Source organism: Osmerus eperlanus, chromosome 3 (genome assembly GCF_963692335.1).
Source record: "Osmerus eperlanus chromosome 3, fOsmEpe2.1, whole genome shotgun sequence".
In the NCBI taxonomy this organism is placed as follows: Eukaryota; Metazoa; Chordata; class Actinopteri; order Osmeriformes; family Osmeridae; genus Osmerus; species Osmerus eperlanus.
This window is the reverse complement of record NC_085020.1, coordinates 12925421-12943307: the sequence shown is the minus strand read 5'-3', so window position 1 is coordinate 12943307 and position 17887 is coordinate 12925421. Positions and strand designations below refer to the sequence as shown.

The following is a 17887-nucleotide window of genomic DNA, read 5'->3' as shown; positions in this document are numbered from 1 at the left end:
TTCCAAAACGCATTTTCTTGTGGATTTGTCCAAGTTCAAATCTCCATTCCACCATTCCTTTCTCCATCTGTCCGCTGTATTCTGTAATTCTTATCAAATATACTCAAACAAAACAAAATTCTCACTCTGGGTTAAATACAGTCCGATATTTTCAACTCAGCAATATCATATCAAACCCTCACAATCCTATCACAAATCCAAACTACTGAAGCTAAATTCATAAAACCATAAAACCCCCATAGTCACTCTCTGTTTGGATCAGTCAGTCATCAGTCAGTCATAAATTCCTAAACGTCATCTCTTCCTCTCTAAGAAGCCTGCGCTTCCCTTAAAGAACCTGTAACAAATGTTGTATCAAGGTCACACAACAATTTTCCTCAAAAGAGTCCTGTAAGCCCAAATTTGTCAAGTTAGGCTCATCCGGACATAGCAACATAATATCATCACTTCCTGTAAACATATCAACATCAAAAACATATTCTAGTTAGTTCATCAATGCATTCAGACAATCTAGAAACTGCTCCAGCTAGTATCAGCACTAGCATTTTCCCTGTGGAATAATCAAAATTGTTAGAGTGAATTCCACATTTGCACACAGCAAGTTGTGTCCCAGATCAAACTAAGAAACTTCCTGTTTCCATACCTTTCCCAAAATCATATGTAACACCAATGATGTATTTAACTATCAGTACATATTTTAACTCTTTTCCCTTTTATGAATTAACAAGCTTACACTGAAGCAACCAACCTTTGAACCAATTTGTATAAAATAAAACTATTTTTAGAAAACAGCCAAATTACGAATAACCTCAACTTTTAGTCTCTTATTATCTTTTCTTCAAAAACCTTTAGGAACAGTTCAAATGAATACCTTTAAATTTCAGATTCCCTTTTAATTTTTTCTGTATTTAAATTCACCAAATCAAATCTCTCTTTTTCCAAGACATGTAGAAAACCAGCATCACTACCCTAAACCAGAATTTAATCTGTATGATTCCAAAATAAAACATAGACCATAAAATGTTCTTAATGTAACCATTAGCCAAACTTATACCCCATCTATATTTCTATATAGGTTAGATAGGTAGAACTTCATAACTTGCTTTGGCTGCAGTCCAGAACAAGCTACTTAGCACAAACCATCATAACCACAATTTATCAGACTTAATGAGTCTTCCCAAATTATTTCAAAACCAAGTCATCATAACCCTCTTTATGAACCAATAGCATAATAAAACAACCTCATCACAGCCTAACTGTTTATCCCAAAACATTGTACCATGCCCTTAAGACAAAAGAAAATATAAACTCTCCCTTTTTCTTTTAAACCTTTAAATTCACAATTTAACAAACCCGTAAAACAAAACCTTATTCTTTAACTCCTCAAAAGTTTTATCAAAGCATGTAATGTATACACCTTTGAATATTCCTATATTTACCAGCTATCTCAATTACTCTTTGTTAGTGAATCAACTCAAATAAACAATCGCGCATTTCAAACTCGCATCAAACAGCGCGCTCTGGAACAAAGCAAAAACTCTCAACCTTTTTTCATTTCTTTTAAACAACACAGATGGTTGGCGTTTACCATCTATTCACTTAATTTTGCTAAAGTATAACTTTTCCAATCCAATTAGAACTAATTTATGAACCAGGGTCTAATTTCTGCATTTTTATGGATACCATCACACACCACAGATGTTCCGCTCGTAAATACAAGTCCTGGTCTGAAAGGCTTCTACCTCCCTGTTTGGCTAGGATTTAGAACAAATGTTAAATCATACATTCGTAAACCACCAAACTTCGAATTCATCTAAACGGACACATCTTTCACCATTAATACTCACATAATTATGCAGAATTACACCCTCTGGGATCACCTTAGTAAAACTCAACGTAACGGGACCTTTTTTTTAGCCCCCACCTTTCCTCTGAATTTCTGAAACTCATTTAAAATGTCCTCAAACAAACAAAAACCTTGTTAGCAAATGTTTCAAAATACTCATCACGTAACATATTTCAAAAGTAACCAAATTAATATGTAAAATTCGCTTCAAATTTATCTATTTCTCTAAATTTTCGTCTTAGTCAATTTCTCAATTTCCATCTGCGCATGTGTCATGCGGTTACTCATCCTGGATCTCAAATATCAAGCTGCAATTCCTTTACTAGCCTGTACCCGCCTGTCGGTTTGTTAGTTTGTTAGCCAATGTCGTTGCCATAGTTGCAAATTCAACTTCCTGGACTCTCCTTTGTCTCAGGACAGAGCAAAATGCACTTCCTCCACGTTTTCACCATTAGCCATTAACCAACAGTCACAGCCTGGATTTTCTTTACAAGTCTATCAACCTTTAGTACTATTTTAATTTCAACATAAAAATTAGGCTCCGAAATCTACATATGCTCCTAATATCACTCGTCAGAGAACGACAGTTTACCCATGTATTAGCATTCTGGTTGGACAAAGCTTCAACTTCAAGTCCATTTAAATAGGTAAATATGAATACCACCAAACCCAACGCATTTCAACAAATCATCTCAGCAGCAATAAACACACATATGTAGCACCTTTGCCCTTAACAACAAACGCAATTCGGTCTCTCGAACTAGTTCCCCTTGTATACACTTCAGTCCCTCGGACTGGCTCAATCTTTCTAATCACTTCTTCATAACCCTTTACATATTTCTTTAAACAACAGTAACATCTGTGAACTGAACTCCCACAAAATTAAAAATAAAACCATCGAACATTTCCAGACATAAACAAAAATATTCCTTAAACAACATAACATTTCCGTTTGAACACATAACTTTCTATAAAAGTTTCAATAACCCCGGGATTGTAATTCTTCAAATGACTACCGCTTTTATTGCCAAAACTGGCCTTTTACCAATTATCCTACCCCCAAAAAAAAAATTCCAACGCATTATTCAATAACGAATCAAGCTCATAATATAGAAAATCGGTCTGTACATAATTTCCAAATCAAGAGTATGGCAACTCACAATATTTTCTTAAGTTCGACAAAGAAACAGAAACACACATCTGTTTTCCCAACCAATATACTTCTCAATTCAACGTCAAATTCTCTATAAAATTAGTGTTTTTTTTTTTATCTTTTGTTTTTTTGCACTCATGTGTGGGTACTGCACGCAGAATGAGCTTCACTGAAAGAATCAACTTCCGCTAGGCTCAAGCGCATGCGCCTCTTTTCAAGTGGAGAATTCAGTCAAAGAATTAGCATTAGCATTTTCAAAACAGAATGTCTCCGTCTTCAAAAACAAATGCCTTCTGGCGGTAATCAGACCGATGTAAAGTCTAACATCAAATATATAACGGTTAACACAGAGTTGTAAAACAATATAACAAGTCAATCGTCTCTCCTCTACGAACAGTGTCATAACCGATAAACATTGTACGTCACCAGTTCGGAACTCAACTTCCGGTCACGAACCCCTCTGATTTGAGAGTTCGCTCACAATTTCCAAAAAAAACTTTCAACAGTGATGACACATCTCCGGACATTCACGTACATTTTGCTCAAATTCCCAAAATTAAAGCACGCATTTTGGATTGACCATACCTAGCAATTCGTGTTGGCCTACATGTTTTTCAACAGCATGTCAACACGCTCTGCATCAGCTTTGACCATAGCCCACAACACGCTTATTCCAAACACAACAGGGACTCAAACCCTTTGTTCCGGAGAGGACTTTAACCTTTCCTTCTTTGAAACACAATGGCAATTGCAAGTCAAGGCACAAGCTTCAATCTTTGCGGGAATCCAAAGCAAATCTATAAAAAACATTCCAGGATCCTACTTTCTTGACTTTTCCTAGACATAACCGACTGTCAGAAGAAATGGCAAATGTCTGACCTCTTCGTATTCTGTTCTCGCATTCCCGCAAACCCTCATGCGCCCGCGCATCCTGCCGCAACACCCCTGGCTGCGGATGAGGCGAAATTTGTTTGCGGAACAGCCAGAAAACCTCAATCGTGAATCTGTGGGGAAATAGATGAAAAATTCCCCACACTATTCTGTCCTAATATTTCTTTATCTCTCTACCTATCTCCATCCAATCAGAAAAAGCTCTCCAATCAGGCTAAAATCTATTCTTTTCTCCACTTCAAAAAAAATCGTGTATCTATTTCTCCCCACGAACCTATTTCGCAATACAATAAGGTCCTTAAAACAAAACGACTCCACACTCGAAAATCCACATTTATCAATCCATATTTGCATTTGCAATAAACTATCGTTACCATACTTTTGTTTCATGTAATCGATGTTTGGACAGGTCAATTCTGCCTCCAGACCATTCATTTTCAGAATTACAATCCATAAACGATAACCAACGACGGAAAATAAAGACACAATTACCCCTTTTCTTTTCTAAAAACAATTAAATTCCGACTTCACAACTTTCAATGAAAATAACTGCACAATCATAAATTACAAATATTCAAACCGAAAAAATAATTTAAATTTCGATTTTTGTAATTTGTATATAGCTTGAATAGTAGACATCATTAGTTACTCATACTTCTTTTAACCTCAAAAAAACATAACTTGCAATTAAAACAAAAAATGAACACGCGTGTTGCAAACTTAAAACCTCTACTTTGAAATTTCACAGGCCTATACTTCCTAACCTTTTTTTTTCTTTGTTCTCCACCTTCAGGGACTCAAACCCTTTGTAAACACTCTCACTCACACAGCTGATTTCCTCACAAGTATACTTTTCTCTCGGGACTTAGAATCACGTTTAGGCCGTTAATAAATAAGAACTGCACCAATGCCAATACAATTTCTCAAACTATCACTAACCCAACATATTCTAATCCTTAGGGTCTCAAAAAGACACATAACACGATATAACATGTGAATTTATCTCCCTCTATGTGTTTGTTCGTCAACAACACTACCTCTGTGTGTGTCCGTCGACACACTTCTGCAGACATTTCTTTTACGACTTTCACGTAAAAGGTAGGTTCAACAACCTTACCTTATTAATTCGTACGACTTTACACGTACAGGACAGTTTTACCTCTGCCCAATTACTTACTTAACCGAATTATTGACAATAGCCTAAAAAAAAACACACATTTAGACAATTCAATATCACACAGTAACCAAAAGAATATCTCACCGGTTCTTTTGAAGACCCCGCGTCAGCCACAAAACGTCCAACGGGCGCCCCCCCTGGCCCTGCTGTCTCACGCATGGCGGAAGGAAAGGCGGCTTTTTGCCGGAAGATCAATTCGCAGAGGGGAGCCGCCTGCTGAACGCCGTAGACCAATGAGGATCCCCCTACTGGCCACCAAGTGTAAAGGCGGAAATTCAAGCGGCACTGTGTAGATCTGAGTAGTCAAGAGATGTGGGTTTATTACAATTTATTTTGCTTATACAGATCATGATTTAATAAAGTACTTTGTGATCAGTCATAACGAAGGAGGTGCTAGCCACAGGTCGTTCGCCAGAGTGATGAAGAACAATCATAAACCCCTGCCTTATATAAACTTTAGATCAAATGATTCCTCTGAACTCTGTTGATTGGTCAGCACTTCTCAGTGACAGTTAAGACAATATAACCCCCCAGGTCAAGTGACCAAAGTCTTTTGATGTCACGGCTCTTTCTCTAAATGAGGACAGTAAAGATACCCTTAATGAAACACAAACAGGACACAGGACACAATCTCCTCGGCCAAAAGGTCAGGGCTGCTAGATCAACTGATCCATCTCCCTTTAGGCCACAGAACTCAAACATCCCCCAACCTCCGTGCCCCTAGCTTCTCAATCAGGCATCATAACCCAACACCATAAATACCTTAAGACCAACTGCAACATCCATTTGTTTAAACACAACCTCAGTCTATTAAAAATACATTCTTAGTAACTATATCAAAAAATGCCATCACACAGTGGAGGTTAAACCCTCCAGAAAGTTATGTTGAAATACTGAAAATGCATAGGCCTACATGTTATCAAAGTTTAGCGTCTCACAAATCACCCACAAAAGAATCAGTGAAAATAAACGTTCAGAACTGTTAAAAAACCTTGTCCCAAAATAGTTTATTTAGCCCGGAATTTTCAAAGACTGTGGAGCTAGCGTGGCTGATCACGTTTCAATCACAGTCAGCCATGGCATGCACAGCAATGGCGTCTATAAAAGTATCATGTCACTAATTTTTCCAATTTGTACATGACATCTTTTTTTGGATAAGTTTATTCGTTTTAACCTTTTAGATGCGTGAGTTTTAAATATTTCCGACGCTTCCACCAGTTATTTTTCCAAAACGGCAGCTAGGTAGCTTTAATTAGCTTCCGTTACCTAGCAACCTAGCATAATACTCGTAGCAATGCTACTACCTGCTAGTGTTACTTGTTAGCCTACTAATTGTACATTTTGAAGCCATACTATAGCGTTTGTCATATAGTTTTTGTCTATCGGAAAACAGTCGGTTGGAATGTTCAGAATCACACATGTGCGACGCTACTCCTTTAATATCAATATGCTATAACTATGTACTTAAACTACATTCCATTTTCATTTATGTACAGATTATCCTACCACCGTCACACGGCCTAGCACTGTGTCCCTGGGAAATGATGGTAAAGTAATGAATGACCGTTTAAAACAGTGACAATAATTGTATGAGCCATGGCAACCTAAAGGCTATGTTTTGAAGCAAAAGCATGACTTAAAACTTTTGCATCACCAGATTCCATACCCCTAGATGTCAACTCTGGTCTGGTGGAGGTGAACCAATTGGGGGCCCAGGAAAACAGCTGGCAGCCAGGCAAGTGCAAATATAAGACACTCAAACAAATATATGCTTTGTATACAACCATTCAAGGTAACATTTGTTATTTACATCAATGTTACAGCTAATCTAGAAGAACCACAGTGTATGCCAATCATGCTAACTCTTGTAAACTTGTTTTACTTGTCTTTAATGACAGACACATTACAGGTTATGCTCCGGAAGATGGAGACATTGGAGGAGAACCAGCGAGAGACTCTCCTATTCAGGCGACTACAGGGCAGACACACTGAAGAGGTGCCAGTGATGGACCTACAGGTGGCCCAAACACAGGCTGAACTCCAAGACCTTGAGGAGCGCCTTAAGGTGCTGGAGTTGCGAAAGAGAGAGTTGCGAAAGAGAGTGGTAAGTGTTTGGAGATGCCATGAACTATGGCTTACACGCAGTGTTCAACGTTCACATTGGTGCTGACAATAAGTTAATGACTTCTAATTCCAGACGCTGTGATGAAGTGGAAGACGGGACTGGGAGAGAAAGCTGTGGAGCTCCTCATAGAGGAGACACTCAAACACACCCCGGCAGCCCATTCAAAACAAGCCAGGTGAATGAATCATGATTGCAGCTTCCATATCCAACCTTTCACATGGCTATGTGACAAAAATCTGGAATCACATGTTTTTTTGATGATGTATATTATTTTAGATGTGATTTTTTTATGACTTGTATAGCGCCTTTTTACACGTGCAATTATGTTGATAGAACACTAACTTATTTTGTGCTTCATTGTCAGGGCCAACAGACAGGACCTGTAGCGGGGACTGGCAGAAGATTTTAATTCACTGTTTGGCACTTTGTTTGAAATAAAATGACAATGTTACATGGAAATGCTGCCTTGTTTATGATTAGCTGGAGTTAGGCTACACATCACACAAACATAGTCCTCCTAAAGTTGGCTACCATGTAGCCTATTATACAAGAACAAGTAGCATTTTGGGCAAATGAGGTCTGCATATGAACCGCCCCAATATAAGCAGTAGAATTGAGAAATATAGGTTACTTAGTTAACGTTGCAGTTACGGACTGGCAACGTCACAAAATTACGTTGCTAGGAGGTCGCGGTTACGGACTGGCAACGTCGGAAAATTACGTTGCTAGGAGGTCGCGGTTACGGACTGGCAACGTCGGAAAATTACGTTGCTAGGAGGTCGCGGTTACGGACTGGCAACGTCGGAAAATTACGTTGCTAGGAGGTCGCGGTTACAGACTGGCAACGTCGGAAAATAACGTTGCCACGACGTCGCGGTTACGGACTGGCAACGTCACAAGATTACGTTGGCGGTTACGTTCTGGCGTCCCACAGATGCACGGTCCCGCAACGTCGCCAAAGACGTTGCGGCAACGTATGTTTGGTCATCGAGTGACGTTGCGGCAATGTAAGGGCAACGTAACTGTGTTAGCTGGGCAGGGGCTACTGTGCGCTGGAGCCCTGGGTTAGGGTCATCCTCAGGGTTAGGATTATCCTTCGGTTTTGGGTGAACTCCGTAGAAGGTTGGACGCCAAAAAAACTGTATTGAAGTGTAGAATGTGCTTTCACATTTGTATGCCAAACTTGAGTCCCAAAGCGTGTTACGCTTCACGCATCAAATGTAAAATGTGCTGTCCTCCTCCAGGGCTCAGCTGCGTGGGAGAAGACGATCGTCCAGCCGACATGGCGGAGTGCCTGCAGTGGGCCGGCGCCGTCCCTGACCGGGTCTGGGAGTGCCGGGTTCCCTGCCCAGACGACTGCACCCTCAGCGCCTGGTCCAAGTTCTCAGAGTGCTCGGGATGTGGAGGCTCACGGAGCCGCAAGCGCTCTCTCACAGGTACAGCCTGATAGGTTTCAGGTATCTCACACAAGCATCCACAGCTTTAGGGCGGACTCCTTTTCCACCAGTGAAGCAAACTTCATAGTACACTTTTAGTTAACTTTTGTTATACTTTTAAGAAGTATGCTTAGAAAATAATTCACTTTTGACATACTTTTAAGAAGTATACTTAGAAAATAGTTCACTTTTGATATACTTATAAGAAGTATGGTTAGAAACAAACAATGGTATACATTTCTTCTGGAGTAGGATGTACGTTTTCTTTTATTATACAGCAAAAACAGTCAAAATACTTTTAAAGTACATTACAAGTTACATTTTTTATATTCATCTTGTATATTCTACTTCATGTCTCGGAAATTCTATTATGCATTGCACATTGAATCTTTTTTGGTACTGAAGCTGAATGGCAGCTTTTTTGCATATTATGCATTTAAAGGTTATACTGTCAAACTGACCAAAGAACGAAATAACGATGTGAAAAAATGAAGATAGCGTGGCTCATTGGCTGGTCAATTCCCATGATGCAAGGCGGTAAATGGTGTTAAAATGTGCTGATAAGTTTGCCATTTGTTTGAAATACAAATGTAACTTCATGAATGTCGTTTTTTTAATGTGTCTGCTTAGAATGTAGTGTTTTGTTGCGTGGTAATTGTCATTGTTGTGCTGGTTTACCATTGTAACCATCTGTTAAATGACTATTACGTTTGATAAGAGCTGGATTATTACAACGTGAGTGCCTACGCAGTAACAGGGTTTTTCCTGCATAGAGAAAATTTTGGCGCACGCCAAAGCCGTTTTCCCGAGCGCCAATGACAAATCCCGAGCGCCAAACGCAAAAAAAAAAGTCTGCGATGAAAAAAAGAAGCTGTGTTCATCACGCGTGCAATGCATGTCAGCGAATATGTTCTCAATAGTATGTTTCAAGTAGCTACAGCCGAACCCTCGTTCTGTTTTGATCAATAGTAATCGAGTTGATAAGCGTGTCTTCTTGTCTGATCAATACGCAACTGTGAGGTGCGCGAATGGACAGAGCGGCCAGTAAACGCTTTCCGCTGCGAGGGCCAGCCCGACGTGCACAAATACACCTGTGCAAATGAAATTTCCACTCAAAATGCTGACAAAAGTTTGATTAACGATTTCCAACGCAGCCTCCATTGGTATTCTTAACCTGGAATGATAATATATAGTGCAGTGTTTCCTCTATGGCTAAATGTCTGCTGCCATGGTATCAGAAATCAGGTTGTACAAAATTTTAGGCCGTCTATCAGTGATTGTTAGTGCATGTCGGAGAATTGCACGGACACGCACTTCACACCGCAGTTGAGATTGCGTGTGTGCGTCCTTGAGAACTGTAAGTCGTATAACTTATGTTGTCAGTTAATTTAAGCCTGTTATTGTATAAGTCTATAGTTCTTGCACATTTAAATCAAGTTAACTGGTGATTTTCGTTGTTTGTATTCTTCCCCTGCTAGCTAAATTGTCTGTTGATTCGATAGCGATTGCTGCCCTTGCTCAGGTTTGTATTTTAGGTGCATTATTATGCTAAAGTAGTTTTAATTGATAAAAAGTGGGTTTATTGTTATTATTTGCTACAGAATGCTTAACCTATCAAGATCAAATGAAGCAGGCAGTGTACAGGCTTCAGAGTGGCCTACCTTAATTGATAGGCTAGGCTACTGACCATTTACAATAAGTTGTTACGTCAATTATTAAATGGCAGCATTTATGCCATTTAGAACATACTTTGAGTGTACGGTGTCTTTAAGTAGCCTAACTTTATTGCTTTAGGGGAAATAGGACGAAGATATGTGCATGTTTTTTTTTGGAGCACAGAAGACCCATTTTGACCCAGGAAAAACCCTGAGTAAATAGCGTCTTTCAGCTGATCTGCAGTCTCATTTGGCGAGGGCCCCCGTCCTCGTTAAGTGACGCAAGATCGGCGGTGTTTGAGGTGCCCCTACAGGGCGCTACAGTGCGAGTATTTCACTCGCATTTGCGCCTAAAAATAGGTATGTGCAAACTTGAAAAATAATTTACGAGCACAGTGCGCGAGTGATGGGCTGTTGTCAATACACGGAACAACAGCGCGATGAAGTGAAGTATTCAAGTATACCATTGATTTCACATGGAAAGCAAGTGACAGAGTCGCGACTGCACGATGTGAACATGGCATGATTCGCAACCAATGGCCCAGAGCCATATAAAAAGAGAGTTACGACACTGATCTCGCCGACACGTGATCACTTGCTAGCTCTAATTAGATGTACTAACTATGCTAATAAGAGAAGACTAACTTTGTATGCCAACGAACAGCAATAACTAGAACTAATTTGACAGACTATAAACCAACGACCTTCTGTTTATGATACTCGTGCTCTCTAGCTAGTTACAGTAAAAGTGTTGCTTACGTTAGATACTAGACCTACAGTCTAGCTCTAACTGCATTTATAATCTAACAAGCTATATCTTACAATACACTTTAAGTAAAGCTGGCTATATAAAATGTGGGTGACCAGACGTCCTCTTTTACCCGGACATGTCCTCTTTTCGAGACCTAAACAATGCGTCCAGCAGGGATTCCAAAATTGTCCGGGATTTTGCCTCGTCGGATATTTGTGTTTCTCTGGGTCTTTCACAAACTATTACGCCCTTACAAGTTTTGAAAATATTATAAATAATGCAGTAATTTGATCAATTTACCAGCTAACTTGCTTTGGAACACTGAACATGAATGGGGTTGAACGTTGGAAAATACAATGTTTGGGACTATAGGTCGCAAATGACACGCTTTACTGCCTCCTTCTTCGATTACAATGGATGTCTATGGAAGTGTTGCAATTCTTTTTATATGGCTCTGGGTCTACCTAGCTTTGACTACCAAGCCTTTTAATCCGTGGCGTGCTTACATAGTCTATAATGTCCCAGTGTTTTAAGAAAATATTATAAACTATATTCATGTTTCATAAAGTATTTGTTCTAGTTCTATCAGAGTGAAAGTCTATAGTTGTCTAACAGCATTAACTGTTAAGTCAGTGGCGTTGTTAGACATAAAACTGTACTGGGGCACAGGCCTCTATTCATAACCCTTCTTCCAAGCGTGTTGCACACAATGCACTACTAGGCTATAGAAACTCCCCTTGCTTAACCCACTATGTAACAGTTCAGGGACACAAGTTTGATATCAGCTTTGGCAGGGACACCTATATTTAATGCAAGCTACAATTGTTTTTAGCTTCATGTAATATTGTTTTTATGTTTTAGTAAAAATAAGATGATCGGTAGGCCTATCATTTAGAAACTTTCTTTAGTTTTGTAATGTTTTCTTAGCCTACCTCAATTCTGACTTGTGTGCTGAGTCCGACACCTGGACTTCTGTGTGCGTGCTGCAGTGGCTATTTGGCAAGCTCAGAAGAGCATGCTGACATGCATCGGTTTGTGTTTTCGGTTTACATTTACATTACATTTAGTCATTTAGCAGACGCTCTTATCCAGAGCGACTTACAGTAAGTACAGGGACATTCCCCCGAGGCAAGTAGGGTGAAGTGCCTTGCTCAAGGACACAACGTCAATTGACACAGCAGGGAATCAAACTGGCAACCTTCAGATTACTAGCCCGACTCCCTCACCGCTCAGCCATCTGACTCCCTTCGGTTAAACTGCTTTGATTTTACAAGCGTTGATTGAGATATTGCGTTAATATTTTTACAACTCAAACTTTCAAGATTTAATGGGGCGCAGCAGATTTATACTGGGCACGTGCCCCTGTAAAAAGGGTCTAACGACGCCCCTGTGTTAAGTTATGTTTAATAAACAAATACAATAAAAAAACACTGTGCTCCTAAATTTCTTTGTGTGCTCCTAAATGTTTTCATTTAGGAGCACATGTACTCCTTGGTGAAAACATTAGCGTAGAGCCCTGCCCTAAACATTTAAATATATTAGTAAATCATAGTAAATGGACATTTATTAAGTTTACTTCTTGAAATACTTACATTAATTGAAAGTGCACTTGAAAGTATTCCAAAGTATATTTTGAGGTACTTTAGGAAGTTCATGAACTGAAAGTGCACTACACAGGTTACTTTAGAGTATTCAAAGGTATATTTTGAGGTACTTTACAAAGTATACTTAATAAACTAAAAGTGAACTACACAGGCTACTTAATGTATTCAAAAGTAAACTTCAAATACACTAAGTGTACTAAATGACCTAAAAAGTGGGCCAATTGAGTTTACTTAGTACAAAAATAGTGTATAAATAAGTGCACTTCTAGTATATAAATAAGTACACTGCTAGTATACTTTAAATACTTAAGTATACTTACAAATTAAACTTGAAGTATACTTCTTTTTTGTAAGGGATGTCCCTACCAATGTCAAGAGACCACTGAAACATCCCCATCAATAATCAGCACCAGAGCAGGGGTGGAGTTGTAATTATAGTGATGAAAAATGTTTGTCCTCACCAATGTATAAACTAGACCTAAGCCCCTGACTCTTGGTTCCAGCCATCGTAGGACATGAAACCCTCTTTTGAGGTAAGAGAAGCTCAGGCACCCAGTAGATGCACTGTTTATTAGGTTTCTGCCTTGAATCTGTCTTCATTAATTCCTTTACTTCACACAGTTTAGGTAGGCAGTCTTAGTATATCTAGGTTTGTATGCACTGTAGCCTACTACAAATATTAGCCAATTTCCATGCTCACTCTATGGCGTCTGTATAAACGCTATATCACTTCCCTGTTTATACAGCAGCCGACTCGCTTCTTGTCCCGGGACTAAATTAGGCAGCCTTGCATCTACACTAAGCAATCCCTTTATTTCAGCACAGATGACAAACTCTTCTGACTGTGTTACATGGTGTGGTTCCACAGCGAGCCTGCTATCATTTGAATATTTGATCTGTCGCCTTTAAGCCCAAAGTGAGTATCACAGTCTTTATCTGTATAGGTTTTAAAAGCTGACATCAGTCTTGTGTGCCACTACAGGGTTAGCTAGTCAGGAATGCTTCTGGATGGATGCTTCCTGTCACTCTTCTGGTCACTCTAAGACAACGTAGATACAGTATCACCCTTATGAGATGTGTTTGTGTCCAAAGAGAACTCAGGACAGAGAAAATATTGAGAGAGGAGGCAAGAAGCATATCAGTCTGATCTCTGAGGACTGGCAGAGCAGCATAATCCACTGCCATTGAAAAGTAGAAACAAGAGTTGACAAACTGATCAATTTGAATTAGGATGTGTTAGTGTCTGAACAGGTAAACAGAGAACAAGCAGAGAGAGAGAGAGAGAGGTAATTTCCCTGCTCTAATGTGTCTGCAGTGTTGTTTGCAGTACTCATTTGACAGTCATTTCCATATTCAAAGATTACCTGCTGAGAACAATTTCAGCAGCAGATTAGAAAGCAATTTAGTGTGGGGCTTGGGGGAGCTTGATAGCAGAAAGCTTTCCTCTCCTCCACCCTCCTCACCCATCCAAAAACCCTTGCAGTGTCCTCCCAGATATTTTACTACTAAAGGGTCAATTCAAACATTTTGGTTTCAACATGTAGAAATGACAACACCTTTATATATGTTGTCCCACCCCATTTCCGGCCACTTTAACTGTATTTGAAAAAAATCTATTAATAGGCCCGGTGGATGGGGCTTGTCAGGGAGGGCGGGAGCCGGGGGGGGGGGGGGGGGGCACTGTCAGGTGGTTGGGCACCTCCCACCAGTAGCAGAACCAGCCAAGGCTGTAGCCAGAGTCAACATTGGGGGGGACGAAATCTGCTTGGGAGTCTGAGGGACCTCCCTTGAAAACCTTTTACGTTTAGTTATTAATATGATCATTTCGGACAGCGTGCGTGGTTGCCATTTATATTTTATTTATATTTTTATATCAATATATTGGTGGGGGGGGGGATTTTATATTGGGGGGGATGATTATGATTACGGCCCTGGAACCAGTCTAGAAGAATCTCATGTCTGGGAACACATCGGGGCTACTGCAGAGCAATATTCTCCCATGTTCATGCCATCTGGCCTTCTGGCCGGACTGCTGGAGCTGCTATCTCTACAGTTAGATTTCAGAGCTGCTCTGTGTAACATGTGGGACATACACCGGACTTCTGATGAGAGCCAGTACTCTCCAAACCAGGAAGCTTGACTTTAAGTAGAGAGCGTCAGGCATTGTATTTTATTTTTACCATGTAACACTCCATTGGGTAAACACAAGTGGAAGTGCTTGGATATGGAGTGTTGTGTCTCTGTCAGCTTGAGAGCAGCTCTGCTAAGTCTTTAAACCTGCTGTGTGAATGAAGTGTCTGCCTGACTGACGAAGCTGGGTGAACCCGGCTGGCTGTGTTTGACAGAGGCCTCTCTCTCCCCTGACTGACTTGACAGTGTCTTACCAACCCAGATCCACACTGTGCCGCTCGTATAGTTAGAAACTATTTTCACTATCTTTCTTTGGGCTTGGCTGGATCTGTGTTATTAAACACGTTGGGCTGTAATTTCATGCCTGAACATACAAGCCAATGCTACAGTCAAACAGCATAACTTTTTCAGAGCCAAATATGTCTTGACAATGGGAAATTTTCCACATAGGGTTAAGATTGTTCACCATCTGTCATCTTTAAGGAATACTAGTGCTACATTTAATTCTATAGTTTGTCAACAAACTATAAAGCTTCAAGATGTCAACAGACAGTAAGAACAGTAGGGCTGTCCCCGACTAAGATTTTCTTTGGTCGACCAAGACTCGACAAAAACGTCTGAAAATCGACTAATCGAAATTTGAAACGCTTTTTTTTTTCACAAAAAAAAACTTACAAACATTTTCCCGATCTGACTCAATGGCTGCTGGACATTGCAGATTCAGCCGCTAATAGCCTACTAATAATAAGACTCGTATCACCAGTCCTGTTGTAACCGAATGCCGATGGTATTTAGTATCTCTTACAATGTACTACAAATTACAAATATTGTTTGTTTAACATGCAAATCATCAGAGCGCGCTTATCACTGCCTGAGTGGGGAACGGTGCAACAGAGAAAGATTTTGTTGTCTTGGCCGGAGAAGATAATGTCATTCGATTTGGATTTGATTCTTATAATAGGCATATTCATTTTTCAATCCAGCACGTTAGCATGAGCAAAGTAGGGCTAGGCCAACTTACGTTTTTCAGGTGGTAGGCTACATCATATTCAACGTCGAACTATGAAAAATAAACCGTTGTTGGCAGAGTTTGCATTCAAAGTTTTTCGAGTCACATTTACTTTGTAAATGTAAATGTACTTTAATGAAATGCTGCCATACCACAGATTTCTTTGCCATTTTGACTAATAACACGGACAAAGTAGGCTGTGGCAGAGTTTGTAGTTCGGCAGCCAATTGTGCTCGTGCCGTGTGCAAAATACCAAAACAAAGCGCAGATTAACGAAAGGGGAAACAGTAACACCTTTTCTTTTCAATTATATATTTTTAGAGTTGCTTTATTTGTCTTAAATAATATAATCTACAATTTCTGTAGAACATGTCGTTAAATCAGCAATGATGACACAAGCGGGAATCAGATCTCACACTGCCATACGGCAGCTCGACTAAAAAAATCCTAGTTGACCAAGAGCATATCGACCAGAAAATCGACTAGTCGACTGAGTGGAGACAGCCCTAAAGAACAGCACCACATAAATCCGGCAAATACATTTGGAAATTACAGCTTTTTTCCACTGATTCAAAATGCCCCTGGACACAGCATGACACCTAAAAGATGTTTGAGAGGAAAGGTCAGTTGGATTTTTTCTTTCTATTCTCCGGCAGGATGAGTGGCAATGAGTCTGAAGCTAACACATTTGTCTCACCCGGACAAAAACTTCCATGGTAACCTAATAATTCTCATCAGATGTAATGGACAAGTCTAATTATAACTGCCGGAAAGCAAGGCCCAATGAGAGGCACTAATAGCCACTCAAATAGAGCTCTTTACTGTATGAAATCCTTTCATTTTCATCTCCCTCATGAGAGAAGTATAATTGAGAGGGTCTGTAGTGCGTGTGACAGATGCTGGGACGAGCCCTCACCCCTCCACTGTCAGAGAGAACACTTGATACAAAGGCTGTGTCTGTGTTCTAGTAATTCCATTACAACGTCTTTGTGTACACATAAACAAAGACTCTAGAGTTACTAAGAAGGCAGAGGTCTTCAATCGATAGTGGTGTTAGCTGACTTTAAAGTAAAAGCTATCAAGCTAATTATCTACCCAACACTTATCATTTAATTTCGTAGTACATGATTTCACACTAACCTTTTGACTCCATGGTTGACTTTGTTGTAGCCGTTTCATAAGACCCTGCCAGCCTCCTATTCTAAATTGTTGTAGTGTAAGGGGTCCCCTTTATCGTCCATTCAAACTCTCCGTTAGGGCTCATCCCACCGGATCTGGCACCCCGCAGCTATTTAAAATAACAGTGGCGACTGACTGTGGCTGCAAGGGTCATCACTGGAGAGGACTACCAGCGGCTCCTCCGGGAGCGCAAAGAGAAGGAGCAGGCGGCAGCTACGCTCAGGGCACAGAATGGCAGCTGAGAGGAGCGAACATGCCCAGTTAAAGGCGGTCCGCCCCACCATCCACCAAAGGACTGCTGCCGGCAGGAGTAACCCCCCCTCAACCTCTTCCACCACCACCCGTCCTGGAGCCACCGCCGGCAGAAAGACGTCCCCCCCAGCCTCCAGCCTCTGCACTCCCCAGCACCTCTACTCTGCCATCTCTGGCAACGTCATCACCAGGCCCTCAGCCTACTGCCACACACCTGGCCACAAGGCTCCTTCATTAACATCAAGGGTCCAGCGTCCTTCAATTTGACTGCCTGCTTGTACCTTTGAATTGCCCTCCTCCACTCTCAGAGAAAAAGAGCAAATCAGCAGGTATAATATTGCTGTAATGTAATTATTATGTTTTGTATTAGCTCAGTATAGATTTTTTTGTTGGAATAAAACAAATGTGGATGTCACATCTTGAAACTGTAGCAGGGTTTTCTCGGTTAAGATTAGCAATACTTAATCTATAATAAAGTCTCGTTAAAAGGGCACCACCTCATAGAATCCTGTTAAATGTGCCTGAAAACGCCTAAACAGCATACCCAAAGTAAATTGAAAGCTGTTCTTGCACCATTTGGAGTACATGCATGTAAATGTTCTCTTTTGAAAGCTGACACTCTGAAGTGATTTCCCCTGTTGTCAGGACCACTTTAAGTCCTACTGGTGTTGAGTAATAG

At 40.3% G+C, this 17887-nt stretch overlaps 1 protein-coding gene and 1 long non-coding RNA gene across 2 annotated transcripts in view; both read left to right on the top strand.

The window, feature by feature from the left end:
- Window positions 1-17887, top strand: part of thsd7ba (thrombospondin, type I, domain containing 7Ba) — a 231288-nt gene that overhangs the window by 113667 nt on the left and 99734 nt on the right. The window contains exon 12 of the mRNA XM_062457316.1: window positions 8437-8628. Within this exon, the coding sequence (XP_062313300.1) occupies window positions 8437-8628 (192 nt within the window). The remainder of the gene's footprint in view (window positions 1-8436; window positions 8629-17887) is intronic.
- On the top strand, window positions 6787-7646 carry LOC134017575 (uncharacterized). Its single transcript, XR_009929763.1, has 3 exons — window positions 6787-7132; window positions 7265-7367; window positions 7557-7646. It is a non-coding gene; the product is annotated as an uncharacterized LOC134017575 (long non-coding RNA).